At 45.6% G+C, this 16,881-nt stretch overlaps 1 protein-coding gene across 6 annotated transcripts in view; it reads right to left on the minus strand.

Moving 5' to 3' along the window:
* Positions 1 to 1,426: 1,426 nt before the first annotated feature.
* CRYL1 (crystallin lambda 1) overlaps positions 1,427 to 16,881 on the minus strand; it is an 81,580-nt gene continuing 66,125 nt past the window's right edge. For all 6 annotated transcript variants that reach the window (XM_073339680.1, XM_073339671.1, XM_073339688.1 and 3 more), the window contains 2 exons: positions 7,101 to 7,207; positions 1,427 to 3,354 (listed from right to left, as the gene is read on the minus strand). In XM_073339680.1, the coding sequence (XP_073195781.1) occupies positions 3,241 to 3,354; positions 7,101 to 7,207 (221 nt within the window). In that variant the 3' untranslated portion in view covers positions 1,427 to 3,240. The remainder of the gene's footprint in view (positions 3,355 to 7,100; positions 7,208 to 16,881) is intronic.

Here is a 16,881-nt window from a genome sequence, read left to right on the forward strand (position 1 = left end):
GTGAGGTGCATTACTGTGGTGTTTATATTTTATTAAAACCTCTTGGAAATGACTTCTTTGCAAAAAAGAACACTCATGGAAGAAAAGAGAGTTTTCCAAGACAAATGGGAGAATTTATATTTTTTCACAGAGGTAAAAGGTCAAATTCAATGCCTGCTATTTGCCAGCAAATGATTGCTGCTCCCAAGGAGCACAACGTGCATTGGCCCTACCACACGATGCACCATGAAAAATAGGATGCATTCACCGGAAAAATTCGAGAAGAAAACGTTCGGCAATTTAAAGCAGTATTTGCCAAGCAAAGACATTTCTTTGAGGAGATTAACGAGTCTAGCGAAGATTCAGTAAGAGCAAGCTCTGTTGCAGGCAGAACAGGGCTTAAAACCCGGAGACTGGGGGATGCCCTGCCTAGAGCAAAGTCCCCGCTGGGACTCTAACTCACTAACTACACTACTTAACAACTAACTGTAAACAAACTATTTACAGGGCACTGAGAAAGGAAGGCGGGAAGAGCCCCTATCCACTTGATCCAAGCAACTGTCACGGGTGGTAAGAAGGAACGGAGAGGAGGTAGGGCTGGCGGTGCCTGATATCCTGGTGCATGAGCGCAGTGCTCCAGAGGGCCCCGCAACTAACCCTACGGATACCGCTAAGGAAAAAATTTCCGACGACTGCGCACATGGGCACTCACTCACATGAGAATGGAATCGACATGAGCAAACACTCGAAGAGTGGTATTTTCAGAGTGGATGGGAGGCAGAGATATTGGAATCACACTGATACCGTCACTCCCCAGAGCTCTATCCTACACCATAGTATCTCCCTTTTTGGCCACTGTTCTGCAGTGTCCCTCCTTCCCAGGCTTTCCATGAGGCAATTTGACAGGAAGTTACTCACTGCTATTAAATGCCTCGCACTTGCACTAGGTGACAATAGTGCATACTTGGTAACTAGCATCCATTTCTCAGATTTGACGATTTGATTCCAATCTGACCTCAGCAACATTTTAAATCAGCACACTTACACCCCTAACAGAGTACACCATCTCAAACCAATGTTCAGTGTAACCACAGTCATAACTAGGCATTTTAGCACCCAGTGTGAGCAACCATATTTGCACCCCCCAGGCGACGCAGTGGGGGACACGCAGTGTCATGTGCCCCACTGATTTTTTGGTTGCACCCCCGCCCAGTCCAGACAGGATGGGTGGTCCATTGAGGTGAGTCAGGAGGTGAAGGTGGCATTCCCTCCCTGAGCCTCACCATACAGAGCTAGCCCCATCGAGCCCCATTGTGGCTGGTGTCAATGGCCTGAGTCGCCTGCGCAGCTTTGTGCCTTAGGTGGCTGCCCCACTTGCCCCACTGTGATTACAGCTCTGAGTGTAACCAGTAAAATATCACACAGGACCTTTGTGGAAGTCAGCATATTTCATTACAAGCTTTTATTCATAAGCAAAGAACAGAAATGGAGGCAGATATTTGATGATGTGATAGATTTTCAAAGATTTCAAAACAAGCTAACGCAGAGCAACTAACCAGCTAAGACATAATGAGACTGTTACTGTGGACATGCATATAGCAAAGAGGAACTAATCTTATGTTTAAAAAGAGTTATTAAAACCTCCTATGACCTTGTCTAGAATCGGGAGAAAGGTGTTTAAAATTATATTTGCTAACAGGATTTGAAGTGCCACTGCTTCACACCTTGTGCATTATGTGGTAATCTAGGTTACAATATGACCAGCTACTGGAATTTGAAGATGTTAAGCAGTGGCTACATTAAGTTCTATGTGGTGTTTCAAATCATTCTTATCTATTATTTATATTACACTAGTGTCCAAAGGTTCAAATCAAGATCAGGGCCCTACCATGCTAGGCACTATACAGACCCATAACAAGGAACAGTCCCTGTCCCAAAGAATGAACTATCTAAATGGACAATGGGTGAGAGACGACACAGAGGCACAGAGAGGAGATGTGACTCGCCCAAGGTCACACAGCATGTCAGTGGCACAGTTGGCAAGAGAACCCAGGTCTCGGATCAGTGCCCTGTCCACTAGACCCTACTGCCTCTTAAGTTAGCTAACAATTTAAAAATAACTCTAACCACCTTTTTATCTCTTCTAGAGAGGGCCTAAATGGGACACATTTATTTTAGGTAGCAATAAACCACTGTGACATCAAACTTCTCACTTTGGTCAGGGCAAAGTCACGGGCTATCAAGCGCACAGCCTGAAAAACTGGGTGAGGCTCTGATGAATTCTATAGGAGCTGGGGGGCAGGGAGGGATTCTGCTCTATTCGATTCAGGTACTTATGCCTTGCCTATCACCATGGTATCTAAGTGCCTAAGGGAGGGGGGAAGGGAAGGAAAAAGTAATTCTCTCACCAAGATTGTGAACAGCTACAAAGCTGGGTTGCAGCAACCCCTGAAGCTATCGTGCTCCTACTCTGTGGAGAGAATGACCAGTGGACCCCTCTCCTATTCTCCCTGGGAGGGGTGCAAGGACGTTCCCTGTATGCATTCCACAAATTCTCCTCTAACCCCAATGCAGTCAAGTTAGACAGAGCTCATCATGCCCCCAGAAGGTTATGGAGAGCAGAATTTGTCCCATAATGACAAACAGCTGATGTTTGCCCATTCCTGGACCCCAGCAAATGCAAGCGCTGCTGAGGCTACATATCTCCAAGCAAGATTATCAAATGTACAATTTTAAAAGCTATTGTTTGCCTGTCTGTTATACAGTATTAATAATGTTGATGCTAGCTAGTATTAAAGAGACAAGGTATGTGAGGTAATATCTTTTATTGGACCAACTTCTGTTGGTGCGAGAGAAGTTTTTTGTGCTTACACAGAGCTTTTCTTCAGGTCTCTCTCACCAGCAGAAGTTGGCCCAATAAAAGATATTACCTCACTCATTCACCTTGTCTCGCTAATATCCTGGAACTGACAGGGCTACAACAAAATCTGCATAAGCTAGTATTAAAGCATTTAGAATAATCAGATAAAAAGTTTTTTTATGAATTAGTTTCTTAAGCAGTTCCTGTCACAAATTAATAACGTAATGACAATTTGGATCACATTTTGAATCAGTCTCTGCATTCGCACAAGGGCAAAAATCATTGCTTGCATATTGAGTCACCTGTTCTGCAAATACAGACTTTTGCCTGTGGAAATGGAAACAACCACTTTTGTGGAGACCTGCCGATAATTTGCCTTTGTGTATTACAGAGGATGCAACTCAGTTGGATTTCATTTGTTTTTTCAATTTGGCAAGACCCATCAGACATTCATCTCTCCCTGCTCTCCTGGCATTTAGATGTTCTGGATCAGCTGGAGTTTTTTCACTCATGGCCTGAAATAAAGAAAACAGAAGATTAAACCTCCTGTTGCATGTTGGAAATTTCTTACCAAGATTGTTTTTGTCGGTTTTCTCCCCTCTTCAGATTAACATCCATGCTGGTAATTGTCATACAGGTTCTGATTCTGTTGACAACAGACAGTAGGGTCACAAGGGCCATTAGTTGCCTGTTTAAGGCCAACATGCCTCTTTTTCATGGAAAGGAGGATACCGTTAATTCATACCTTTTTTCCTTTTTGCAGGCTGTCCAATCCACTAGTTAGAAGTTAGTTAATCTCTACGGTGGACAGTGAGGATCTGACAGGGTGGACAGTGAGAAAGACCTGAAGTACTTGGAGGTGGGAGCTCTCACCTTTCACTGTAGTTTGGAGAACATTCTAGCCTAATATTGTGTGTCTCCACTAGAAATGCTACCATGGCAGTGTTGTAATGTAAACACTTCTTATGGTGATTGAAGAGGTTCTTCCATTACTGTCATAAATCCATCTCGCTGAGAGCCAGCAGCGAGGTTGATGGAACAATTCTTCTGGTAACCCAGTGCTGTCTACCTCTGGGGCTTAGGTTATCTTAACTCCATCTCTCAGGGATTTAACTTTCTCACAGCCCTGAGCAGCATTGCTAGGTCAACCTAACATTCTAGTATACACCAGCTCTCACACAGGGCCATGTAAGTCTATCAGCAGCAACTTGGCATTAACCCTGCTTGGTTTGCCCATCAGGCAGCTGTCAAGTCCTTCTGACAAAACCCTTTTATTAACTTGGAAGGAGGAGATCCAGCCTTGGCCTTTTAGGCAGCTAGATACGTGCTCTAATCCAAGTACACATGTAGGAGTTTGAAGACTTGATTTTTTTTTTTTACTCCTCATAAACCACGTTTATGAAGGTGTCATTTTTTAGGAGTGCAGCCTTAGAGACATAAAATTATAAGGTAAGGCACATCCAAGAAATGAAGCTATCACTTTTTGCAAGCGTGGGGTCAGGAGCAGGCTGAAATTATTAAATGGGCTTCCAGTGCTAGAAACCATGACAAGGTGGCAGGCTGCACCTAGAGGCAAAAAACAATACCTAAAACAACGTGCAGGAAAGTGGACCCTAGTGTTTGAGTGCAAGGATTAAGGACCTGAAGATCTATATGTTAAATGAATCACTGCAAGAAGAGCAACAGTAGGTAATAAGCTCGTGCCAGCTGCATGTTACTGACTGATGTGCTCTTAGAGAGGGAAGTATTTCTGAAAGTGCAGAGGCAGACCCCATGCCATCTTTGCCAAAAGGAGCGGCCCACAGTTCAGAAATTTAAAAGATAAACAATTAGCAATATAACAGAAGCTGGATAAAACTCAGGCCCAAGTCATTTGCAGCACTGTTGTTGCCAGGAATAATAATTCACAAGTTGCAGTTATTCTAGAGCAACATGGGGGGCAGAAAGCAGCATAAAAAGTGTTTAATGTTTTGCCATTGGGGAAGGTTCCTTGTAAGCCTAGTTTTGTCCATGTCTTTGATGAAGCCCAAGGAAAAAGGAGAAAGAATCAGCATGAGGCCAAATGGGAATATAGCACTCTGAGAAGATCACAAAACTCTGTTTTTGTGCTTTCATTTATAGAGGCATTAAGAAGGATGATAGATGGAAAGGCATAGTTTGCTATCTATTGTTGCTTCCTGATTTATATTGATTCAGCAATAAACCCATGGGGTGATTATATATTTGAAATCACACTGGTGAAGAACTCAGATGCAAGATAAACAACCTGGGCCCCAATCCAGCAATGCACATAAGGAGTGTTAGGATATAGATATTCAGGCCTGTCTGTAAAGGCCTATACTCTAAGAATTTAGGTGTATTCTTATCACTTGGCTAGTGATAGAGGTATAAAAGAAAGAATCAAAATCACTGTCTGCTGGTGTAAGGGCCTTCTCTTACTGTGACAGTCTGAGGCCCTGTGCTTAGGCTCAGGCCTTTGGCTAAGCAGCAGAGGCAGCCATAAGCTGGGAAGCGACCGGTCACCTCCTCACATTCCAAACTAGTCACATTGAAATAAGGTGTTATTGAGCTGTTAGGCACTATCAGGACAGGATTGTATTCCTATCACCTCCAGAGAAAGGGAAGTGCCTAGAAAATGTAAAAGGAAACTTAGTTTGATAGCATCCTGTCTGGCAAGAACTCACTTATCAATAGCTGGGATGTGAAATCCTCACTTCTGTATTGTTTTGTCATTATAGTTCCCACTTTGCTGTTGTTTGTCTGTATAATCTCTGTCTGGTTCTGTGATTGTTCCTGTCTGCTGTATAATTAATTTTGCTGGGTGTAAACTAATTGAGGTGGTGGGATATAATTGGTTACATAATCATGTTACAATATGTTAGGATTGGTTAGTTAAATTTCAGGAAAATGATTGGTTAAGGTATAGCTAAGCAGAACTCAAGTTTTACTATATAATCTGTAGTCAATGAGGAAGTGACTGGGTGTGGGTGGGGGTGGGCATGTGGGTGTGTGAGATGGGAACAGGGAATGGGGGTAAGAAAATTGGAATCATGTTTTGCTAAAGGGGGAAATGGGAACAGGGAATGGGGGTAAGGAAGTTGGAATCATGTTTGGCTAAGGGTAGGAATGGGAACAGGGACACAGGTGTAAGGCTTTGTGGTGTCAGAGCTGGGAAGGAGGATACTAAGGAAGGAAACTGGAATCATGCTTGCTGGAAGTTCACCCCAATAAACATCGAATTGTTTGCACCTTTGGACTTCGGGTATTGTTGCTCTCTGTTCATGCGAGAAGGACCAGGGAAGTAAGTGGGTGAAGGGATAAGCCCCCTAACAAGGAGGTGCTTAACTTTAAGCATGTGAATAATCAGGTTAGCCGTCTAACTGCTTTGCAGATTAGGGTTTTAGTTAGTAGAATATATAAATACAAGAATAAAAACAAGAAACTGTTATTAAATATTATTCATAACTTGTCACATAGGTATGCCAACAATCAGACCTCCAAGTTCAGCTCATCAGAACAGACAGATGGGAACAAAACCTACAGAAAGCAGCTCTCTTACTGTTGTGTACAACCACTAATTATCTCTGAACACTATGAGATGCGTCTACACTAGCTCTCAGAGTTCTACCAAGGCATAGTGAAAAGCTTATAATAAGGCTACGTAGCTCTTAGATAGTACTTAAGGGTAAGCATGTCATGTCAGGGTGGTGGAATCGCCTTCCTTAGATATTTTTAAGGTCAGGCTTGACAAAGCCCTGGCTGGGATGATTTAATTGGGGATCGGTCCTGCTTTGAGCAGGGGGTTGGACGAGATGACCTCCTGAGGTCCCTTCCAACCCTGATATTCTATGATTCTATAAGCACTGGAACAAATTATCTAGAGAGGTTCTGGGATCTTCATTATTGGAGGTTTTTAAGAACATATTAGACAAACGCCTGTGAGGGATGGTCCAGAGATAATACTTAGTCCTGCCTCAGTGCAGGGGGCTAGACCAGATGACTTATTTAGGTCCCTTCTAGTCCTACATTTCTATGACTTTTCATCCATAGATCTCAAAACGCTTTGTAATGGGATTTACATTATGTGAATTCTATTTTAGCATTTTCAATCAGTGCAAGTGTATACTCCCACTGTGAAATACAGATCAGAGGCACTTCGAAGAGTCACTCAAACAAGTGATCACTTCAAAGAAATTAAAGCCAACATTTGTTATTTTGATTGTCCTTATGACATCACATCAATCCAGTCTTGTACACTTACCTGGCTGATTTGCTGCTCAATTTCACCTGAAAAATCTGGTACTGGCCCAAAGGTGTTCAGAACATGTATCATTCCTTCACGGTATCTTTCACAATAATTTGTCATTCCTAAAACAGGAGTGAAAAAATGTATTTGGTCTGTTCCAAAATATAAATTCCTACAGTTTGTTTCAATAATATAAAACTTTGTGCTTAAGGACTGTCTGGGTAGATATAAAGTACTTTCAGCACTAGTAGCATATACATATACACACACCCACCCACCCCATGTTTAAAAAAAACACTTAAATTTGCGAAGTCAAGTACTCCAAAGTTAGGAAATGTCAGATTTAGGATTGCCTGTGCAACTTTCATTCACCCCCACTTATGCATTTTTATTTATTCTTTTCCAAGGGATCCCTGCCTCATTCAGTGCACAGGAGAAATGGCGCTCTGGGAATGACTCAAGTTTTAACAGGGAATGAGGCTGTTGCTTGTAGGACCCCGGCGTCATTTGCTACAGAAGTTGACAGGTACGTATGTAGTGAAGGAGACAGGAGAGAACTGCTGTACAATCTTTGCTGTTGCAAGTTGAATTGGTTACCAGTAGCTTGTAGATTTCTACAAAGTGATTTGCAAAGCTGGAGTTTCAGGAGTAAGTTGGGGCATAGGCGCCGACTCCGTGGGTGCTCTGGGGCTGGAGCATCCGCAGGGAAAAATTGGTGGGTGCTCTGCAGCCACCGGCAGCTCCCTGCCCCAGCTCACCTCACCTCACCTCCTCCCCTGAGCGCGCCTTCCCCGCTTCTCCTCCCAGCACTTGCTGCTGCGAAACAGCTATTTTGCGGCGTAACAAGCTGTGGGAGGGATGGGGGGAGGAGGAGGAATGCAGCACACTCAGGGGAGGAAGCGGGGAAGAGGCGGGGCCAGGGCAGGGATTTGGGGAAGGAGTCCAACAGGGGCAGGGAGAGGGCAGAGTTGGGGCGGGGACTTTGGGGACGGGGTTGGAATGGGGGCGGGGAAGGGGTGGAGTCGGGGTGGGGCCGGGGCTGGGTGGAGGGCACGAGCACTCACTGGCGCCAGGAGAAGTTGGCGCCTATGAGTTGGGTGCGGTTTCTCGGCAGATTGGGACAAAGCCTGGAAAGGAGCCATGGGATAGAGAGACACTGCCACTGGGGAGAGGGGTTGGAAAACAGTGACACTGGACAAAGACAGAAAGGATAGTCTCATGGTTAAGACTGTTGAAAGCCACCCAGGAGAACTGGATGCTATCCCAGCCGCTCTCACTAAGTTCCTATATAATGCTGGGCAAGTCACATAGGCTATGTTTTCAATTTTCACTGCAAAGAAAGGACTATTTTTACACTGAGATAGCTAACAAGATGTCTTCACTAGGATTGTATACTGAGAGAGCTAAGGCACTGTAATTTATACCTCGAGGTAGTTAGTTAAGGTCAACCCTATACTGCCTGCCTCATGAAGGCACTTTACCAAAGGGTGTCACTACTGGCAGATCAGTTTGCTCCCTTTCCCCAGACACAAACAGGCGAGTGTTTGACTCACAGTGGAGAGACTCATGTGTCCTCTTGTACTCAGTTTTTGAAAACCCAAGGAGCTAGTGTGGTGTAAACCTGGATATCTATGGTGAAGGTGGAACTGATGCAGGATTGAGGAAGGGGTGCCTAGGAAAAGAATGTCTGACACAGATCTTTAAAACAATTTAAAGACTTGTACTTTTTTCTTCAGTCACCCCAAAATGAGATGTTTCACAAAAATATGTATAAACCTGGTTCCTGCCCAAATAAGCATGGAATCTACAGTCAACACAGCACCATGACTAAGGGTCACAAATAGAGCTGGCTGAAAAGGGGGACACCTTTCCACACTTTTCATGTTTTTAAGAAAAAGTTTAATCCCAAAAAGAGATGAAACATTAAAAACACGAAACTTTTTGCAGAAAGGGATTTTAAGAAAAATTCCATTTCAGGAGAGCCTAAACAGAACTTTTCAGCTTTACTGATCCTACTAAAGTGAGAAATAAATGATTGGCCGATGAGAGGATATTTCATGGCATGATCAGATAAATTAGTACTCAAATCATTCATTAGGCACTGCCATAATAGAGGCACAAAAGTTCTTCCTCACTCTAGAGTGGATCATATTAAGTTTGGGAAACTCTCACCTTTTGCAACCATCTAGAACTTGATGAAAACTAGTTCCCTACATGGTAGCACTAAACACTTCACCACTGAACCAGTGGGCAGGACAACAGAAATCATCTACACTGTTGAGTGAAATGTATTAATAACAAGCATACATTTCAACTATAGCTGAGTATATAAAAGCCACACCCAGCTATATTTTATGAAGCTCAGCAAAGAAAGTGACTCTGGATCATTGTTTGATGTTTCTTTTTCATTTTGATAGTTAGTGCTTTTTACATTTCACACCCTGTTCACCACAACCCTACCCATCTTGGAGAGATTTCTAAAATGAGCAAGAATGCCCACTAGTGGTAGAAAAATCATAAGTTTCACCATAAAGTTGAGGCCATGTGCTGCTCTTAATCTCTATCCAACTCCTGCTGATAGAAGTGGAAATCCCCACAGTGGATGGTGGACAGCACATAACCCTAAAACTGCATATTATTATTTTTACTCTCACACTATTTAGAAGTCCCTCGTAGTCTCAATACCCAGCACATGTGCTAGAGCATTGCCTCCCAAATGATGGGTCCCGACCCACCAGTAGGTTGCAGGAAGGGTCTAGGTTGGTCACGCATGTCCTAGAGCTGCCCTCTGCAGCCCCCTATCCCATTACTCTTACATCTCCTGGGCAGCAGACAGCACTATGGGGAGCGGGGTCTGGGTGGCAGCACCAGCAACATGGAGGAAGCACCTTTGGGCACAGGTGGGACAGGAAAAGGATGCTGACTGTCTGCTTGTTGCTGCCTGGATCCTGCTCTGACTTCCCCTGGGCAATGGGCAGCAGTGCGGAGAATTAGAGCCAGGCAAGGGCAGCAGCAGCGTGGGCGGAAACAGCTGGGCCAGCAAGCAGCCTGTTCATGCCCCAGAAGAACTCCCACATGCTCTCACGCAGCAAGCAGTAGTGTGGGGAGCAGATTATAGGGGGTGCCGGGGCCTGGCAGGAGTAATGGCTGGTCCCCTCAAAAGAGAGAAAATGCAGTTGGTGTGTCACCTTAGTAAACAGTTTGGAAACCACTGTGCTAGAGTTAGGGCCAGATTCTGGTTTTGCATTTCACTAGTATAAATTTGGAGTAACTACACTGAAACAACTGAAATCAGAAGAGCCCATATCCCCCCATACCCTTTTTACAGATTTAAGCATTTAAAAATTATATTTATGACCACTTATTCTCTTGTTTGACAGCTGATTTTTCACAAAGATTGAAGTAACTCTGAAAGCTTAAAAACAAACATATAATCTTACAGAGTCTGGACAAACTTCAACAGATTAACAGATAGCTCATTACACATACAAGGAGGTACTGTGTGTATTAAAATAATACTGTGATAGATAAATGAGAAAAGACTCTAAAGTACGATATTGATGTTTATTGCCAGGTAAAGGGCTGATGGCATTTCTGTGTGGTGGTACCATGCCAAATCTTAAAATAACCAACTCAGCGGTAAGGAACTTATTGGATCTGAAATCAACATTCACTATCATCATGTTAAGTTGAATGTCCATAGTACCTCCCTTGTTTTTATGGGCTTCCTTTCTGTCTGTTCCCATTCAGTTCTCAAGTTTCTGCCTCAATGCCATTAGTGACTTGAGATAGGCATTTTATTCTGTATTCAAGACTATTGGCACAGTACTGTATGTTCAAATCTCTTGCTTGAATAATAGGGTAAAGTGATCTAGGTAATAGCCTTTGGTCAGTCAATTTGCAAAAATGGGGGAAAAGAAAATAAGAGACAGAGTAAGGGAGGTTAGGGGGTCGGAGCATTTGCAGGTGGGTGGTTTGTAGGAAGACCTTCGGGTATCCTTCCCACAACCAAACCAACACTGTCCTCCAGGAGTATCCTTATGAGTCAGGTTCTCCTCTCCCAAAAGAGAAGACTATCACTTCCTCCACTTCCAAAATAAATCCCTCTCTTCCCACATCCAAAATTTCATCCTTCACGCCCCTCCCAAAGAATTCCATTTTTATCCTCACTAATTCTTCCTGTATCTCACCTCAGCTTCTCACCTCCCAAATCCTATGTTGATTCCCTCTTTGCTTACTGACCTGAAGCAAGGCTAGGCATCAGACGAGCTGCTAGGGTGGATTTCTGGCTGAAGAGAGATGCTGGCTGGCTGGCTGCAAGCAGCTGTTGTTGGGTTGGTGGGATCTGCTGGGCTAGGGAGACTGGTAAGAGGAAGGGAGAGTTCACCTACACCTCACCCTCTCCCCATTTGTTGCAAATTGGAAGATGAAGCTAGTGCTGTAGGTCCAGGAGATCTATCCTGGGGAAGGAAGAGGGCCCTAACACTGCTAGTTCTCACACTATCTAAAGCAGTGTTGGAAGAGCAAGGAGAAAGCTGGTACAGAATTGAAGCTGATGTCCATTGGTTGCAATGAGGCATGGCATCCAGCAAACGACGCTGTTAAATGCTCTCTGACAAGAGCAATCAGTGGCAGCACTGTCTGCTGGATCCTATATAAGCAGATGCTTTGCACTCCCAGCCTGCATCAGCAGGACTGGGAGCAGATCAACACTCCAGATGATGAAAAGAACCAAGCAACCAGCGAGGGGGCGGCGGGGGGAACCTTTTGTAGTGATAATCAAGGAGGGCCATTTCCATCAGTTGACAAGAACGTCTGAGGAACAGTGGGGGGTGGGGGTGGGGGGAATAAACATGGGGAAATAGTTTTACTTTGTGTAATGACCCACTCCCAGTCTCTATTCAAGCCTAAGTTAATTGTATCCAGTTTGCAAATTAATTCCAATTCAGCAGTCTCTTGTTGGAGTCTGTTTTTGAAGTTTTTTTGTTGAAGAATTGCCACTTTCTTTTTAAAGTGAGCTGTTGCTCACAAAAGCTTATGCTCAAATAAATTTGTTAGTCTCTAAATGTCTACACTACGAAATTAGGTCGAATTTATAGAAGTCGGTTTTTTAGAAATCGGTTTTATATATTCGAGTGTGTGTGTCCCCACAGAAAATACTCCAAGTGCATTAAGTGCATTAACTCGGTGGAGTGCTTCCACAGTACTGAGGCAAATGTCGACTTCCGGAGCGTTGCACTGTGGGTAGCTATCCCACAGTTCCTGCAGTCTCCGCTGCCCATTGGAATTCTGGGTTGAGATCCCAATGCCTGATGGGGCTAAAACATTGTCGCGGGTGGTTCTGGGTACATATCGTCAGGCCCCTGTTCCCTCCCTCCCTCCATGAAAGCAAGGGCAGACAATCGTTTCGCGCCTTTTTTCCTGAGTTACCTGTGCAGACACCATACCACGGCAAGCATGGAGCCCGCTCAGCTCACTGTCACTGTATGTCTCATAGGTGCTGGCAGACGCGGTACTGCATTGCTACAGAGTAGCAGCAAACCATTGCCTTGTGGCAGCAGACGGTGCAATAGGACTGGTAGCCGTCATCGTCATGTCCGAGGTGCTCCTGGTCACCTGTGTGAGGTCGATCAGGAGCGCCTGGGCAGACATGGGCGCAGGGACTAAATTTGGAGTGACTTGATCAAGTCATTCTCTTTAGTCCTGCAGTCAGTCGTATTGAACCATCTTATGGTGAGCAGGCAGGCGATACGGATTGCTAGCAGTCCTATTGCATCATCTTCTGCCGGGCAGGCAAGAGATGAGGATGGCTAGCAGTCCTATTGTACCATCTTCTGCCGAGCAGCCATGAGATGTGAATGGCATGCAGTCCTTCTGCACTGTCTGCTGCCAGCCAAAGATGTAAAAGATAGATGGAGTGTATCAAAACAAGAAATAGACCAGATTTGTTTTGTACTCATTTGCTTCCACACACACCCCCGTCTAGGGGACTCATTCCTCTAGGTCACACTGCAGTCACTCACAGAGAAGGTGCAGCGAGGTAAATCTAGCCATGTATCAATCAGAGGTCAGACTAACCTCATTGTTCCAATAAGAACAATAACTTAGGTGCACCATTTCTTATTGGAACCCTCCGTGAAGTCCTGCCTGAAATACTCCTTGATGTACAGCCACCCCCTTTGTTGATTTTAGCTCCCTGAAGCCAACCTGTAAGTCATGTTGTCAGTCGCCCCTCCCTCCGTCAGAGCAACGGCAGACAATCGTTCTGCGCCTTTTTTATGTGCGGATGCCATACCAAGGCAAGCATGGAGGCCGCACAGCTCACTTTGGCAATTAGGAGCACATTAAATATCATACGCATTATCCAGCAGTATATGCAGCACCAGAACCTGGCAAAGCGATACCGGGCGAGGAGGCGACGTCAGCGCGGTCACGTGAGTGATCTGGACACAGATTTCTCTGAAAGCATGGACCCTGCCAATGCATGCATCATGGTGCTAATGGGGCAGGTTCATGCTGTGGAACGCTGATTCTGGGCTCAGGAAACAAGCACAGAGTGGTGGGACCGCATAGTGTTGCAGGTCTGGGACGATTCCCAGTGGCTGCGAAACTTTCGCATGCGTAAGGGCACTTTCATGGAACTTTGTGACTTGCTTTCCCCTGCCCTGAAGCGCATGAATACCAAGATGAGAGCAGCCCTCACAGTTGAGAAGCGAGTGGCGATAGCCCTGTGGAAGCTTGCAATGCCAGACAGCTATCGGTCACTTGGGAATCAGTTTGGAGTGGGCAAATCTACTGTTGGGGCTGCTGTGATGCAAGTAGCCCACGCAATCAAAGATCTGCTGATATCAAGGGTAGTGACCCTGGGAAATGTGCAGGTCATAGTGGATGGCTTTGATGCAATGGGATTCCCTAACTGTGGTGCGGCCATAGACGGAACCCATATCCCTATCTTGGCACCGGAGCACCAAGCCGGCGAGTACATAAACCGCAAGAGGTACTTTTTGATAGTGCTTCAAGCTCTGGTGGATCACAAGGGACGTTTCACCAACATCAACGTGGGATGGCCGGGAAAGGTACATGACACTCGCATCTTCAGGAACTCTGGTCTGTTTCAAAAACTGCAGGAAGGGACTTTATTCCCAGACCAGAAAATAACTGTTGGGGATGTTGAAATGCCTATATGAAATGCCTATAGTTATCCTTGGGGACCCAGCCTACCCCTTAATGCCATGACTCATGAAGCCGTACACAGGCAGCCTGGACAGTAGTCAGGAGCTGTTCAACTACAGGCTGAGCAAGTGCAGAATGGTGGTAGAATGTGCATTTAGACGTTTAAAGGCGCGCTGGCGCAGTTTACTGACTTACTTAGATCTCAGCGAAACCAATATTCCCACTGTTATTACTGCTTGCTGTGCACTCCACAATATCTGTGAGAGTAAGGGGGAGACGTTTATGGCGGGGTGGGAGGTTGAGGCAAATCGCCTGGCTGCTGGTTACGCGCAGCCAGACACCAGGGCGCTTAGAAGAGCACAGGAGGGCGCGGTACGCATCAGAGAAGCTTTGAAAACCAGTTTCATGACTGGCCAGGCTACGGTGTGAAAGTTCTGTTTGTTTCTCCTTGATGAAACCCCCCCGCCCCTTGGTTCACTCTACTTCCCTGTAAGCTAACAACCCTCCCCTCCTCCCTTCGATCACCGCTTGCAGAGGTAATAAAGTCATCGTTGCTTCACATTCATGCATTCTTTATTCATTCATCACACAAATAGGGGGATGACTACCAAGGTAGCCCAGGAGGGGTGGTGGAGGAGGGAAGGAAAATGCCACACAGCACTTTAAAAGTTTACAACTTTAAAATTTATTGAATGCCAGCCTTCTGTTTTTTGGGCAATCCTCTGTGGTGGAGTGGCTCATTGGTCGGAGGCCCCCCCATCGCGTTCTTGGGCATCTGGGTGTGGAGGCTATGGAACTTGGGGAGGAGGGCGGTTGGTTACACAGGGGCTGTAGTGGCAGTCTGTGCTCCAGCTGCCTTTGCTGCAGCTCAACCATACACTGGAGCATACTGGTTTGGTCCTCCAGCAGCCTCAGCATTGAATCCTGCCTCCTCTCATCACGCTGCCGCCACATTTGAGCTTCAGCCCTGTCTTCAGCCCGCCACTTACTCTCTTCAGCCCGCGACTTACTCTCTTCAGCCCGCCACCTCTCCTCCCGGTCATTTTGTGCTTTCCTGAACTCTGACATTATTTGCCTCCACGCATTCGTCTGTGCTCTGTCAGTGTGGGAGGACAGCATGAGCTCAGAGAACATTTCATCACGAGTGCATTTTTTTTTCCTTTCTAATCTTCACTAGCCTCTGGGAAGGAGAAGATCCTGTGATCATTGAAACACATGCAGCTGGTGGAGAAAAAAAAAGGGACAGTGGTATTTAAAAAGACACATTTTATAAAACACTGGCTACACTCTTTCAGGGTAAACCTTGCTGTTAACATTACATACATAGCACATGTGTTTTCGTTACAAGGTCGCATTTTGCCTCCCCCCACCGCGTGGCTACCCCCTCAACCCTTCCCCTCCCCGTGGCTAACAGCGGGGAACATTTCTGTTCAGCCACAGGCAAACAGCCCAGCAGGAATGGGCACCTCTGAGTGTCCCCTGAAGAAAAGCACCCTATTTCAATCAGGTGACCATGAATGATATCTCACTCCCTGAGGATAACACAGAGAGATAAAGAACGGATGTTGTTTGAACGCCAGCAAACATACACTGCAATGTTTTGTTGTACAATGATTCCCGAGTACGTGTTACTGGCCTGGAGTGGTAAAGTGTCCTACCATGGAGGACGCAATAAGGCTGCCCTCCCCAGAAACCTTTTGCAAAGGCTTTGGGAGTAATCTAGGAGAGCCGCGAATGCCAGGACAAATTAATCATTAAACATGCTTGCTTTTAAACCACGTATAGTATTTTAAAAGGTACACTCACCGGAGGTCCCTTCTCCACCTGCCGGGTCCAGGAGGCAGCCTTGGGTGGGTAAAAACCTGCTTCTGTGTTGCCTCCATCTCCATTGAAGGAGTCAAACAACATGGCTGGGGTAGTGGTGGCTGAACCCCCTAAAATGGCATGCAGCTCATCATAGAAGTGGCATGTTTGGGGCTCTGACCCGGAGTGGCCATTCGCCTCTCTGGTTTTCTGGTAGGCTTGCCTCAGCTCCTTAAGTTTCACGCGGCACTGTTTCGGATCCCTGTTATGGCCTCTGTCCTTCATGCCCTGGGAGATTTTGACAAAGGTTTTGGCATTTCGAAAACTGGAACGGAGTTCTGATAGCACAGATTCCTCTCCCCTTACAGTGATCAGATCCCGTACCTCCCGTTCAGTTCATGCTGGAGCTCTTTTGCAATTCTGGGACTCCATCATGGTCACCTCTGTTGATGAGCTCTGCATGGTCACCTGCAGCTTGCCACGCTGGCCAAACAGGAAATGAGATTCAAAAGTTCGCGGTTCTTTTCCTGTCTACCTGGCCAGTGCATCTGAGTTGAGAGTGCTGTCCAGAGCGGTCACAATAGAGCACTCTGGGATAGCTCCCAGAGGCCAATACCGTCGAATTGTGTCCACAGTACCCCAAATTCGACCCGGCAAGGCCAATTTAAGCGCTAATCCACTTGTCAGGGGTGGAGTAAGGAAATCGATTTTAAGAGCCCTTTAAGTCGAAATAAAAGGCTTCATCGTGTGGACGGGTGCAGGTTTACATCGATTTAACGCTGCTAAATTTGACCTAAAGTCCTAGTGTAGACCAGGGCTA

The sequence above is a fragment of the Lepidochelys kempii genome, chromosome 1 (genome assembly GCF_965140265.1).
Source record: "Lepidochelys kempii isolate rLepKem1 chromosome 1, rLepKem1.hap2, whole genome shotgun sequence".
Lineage (NCBI taxonomy): Eukaryota > Metazoa > Chordata > Testudines > Cheloniidae > Lepidochelys > Lepidochelys kempii.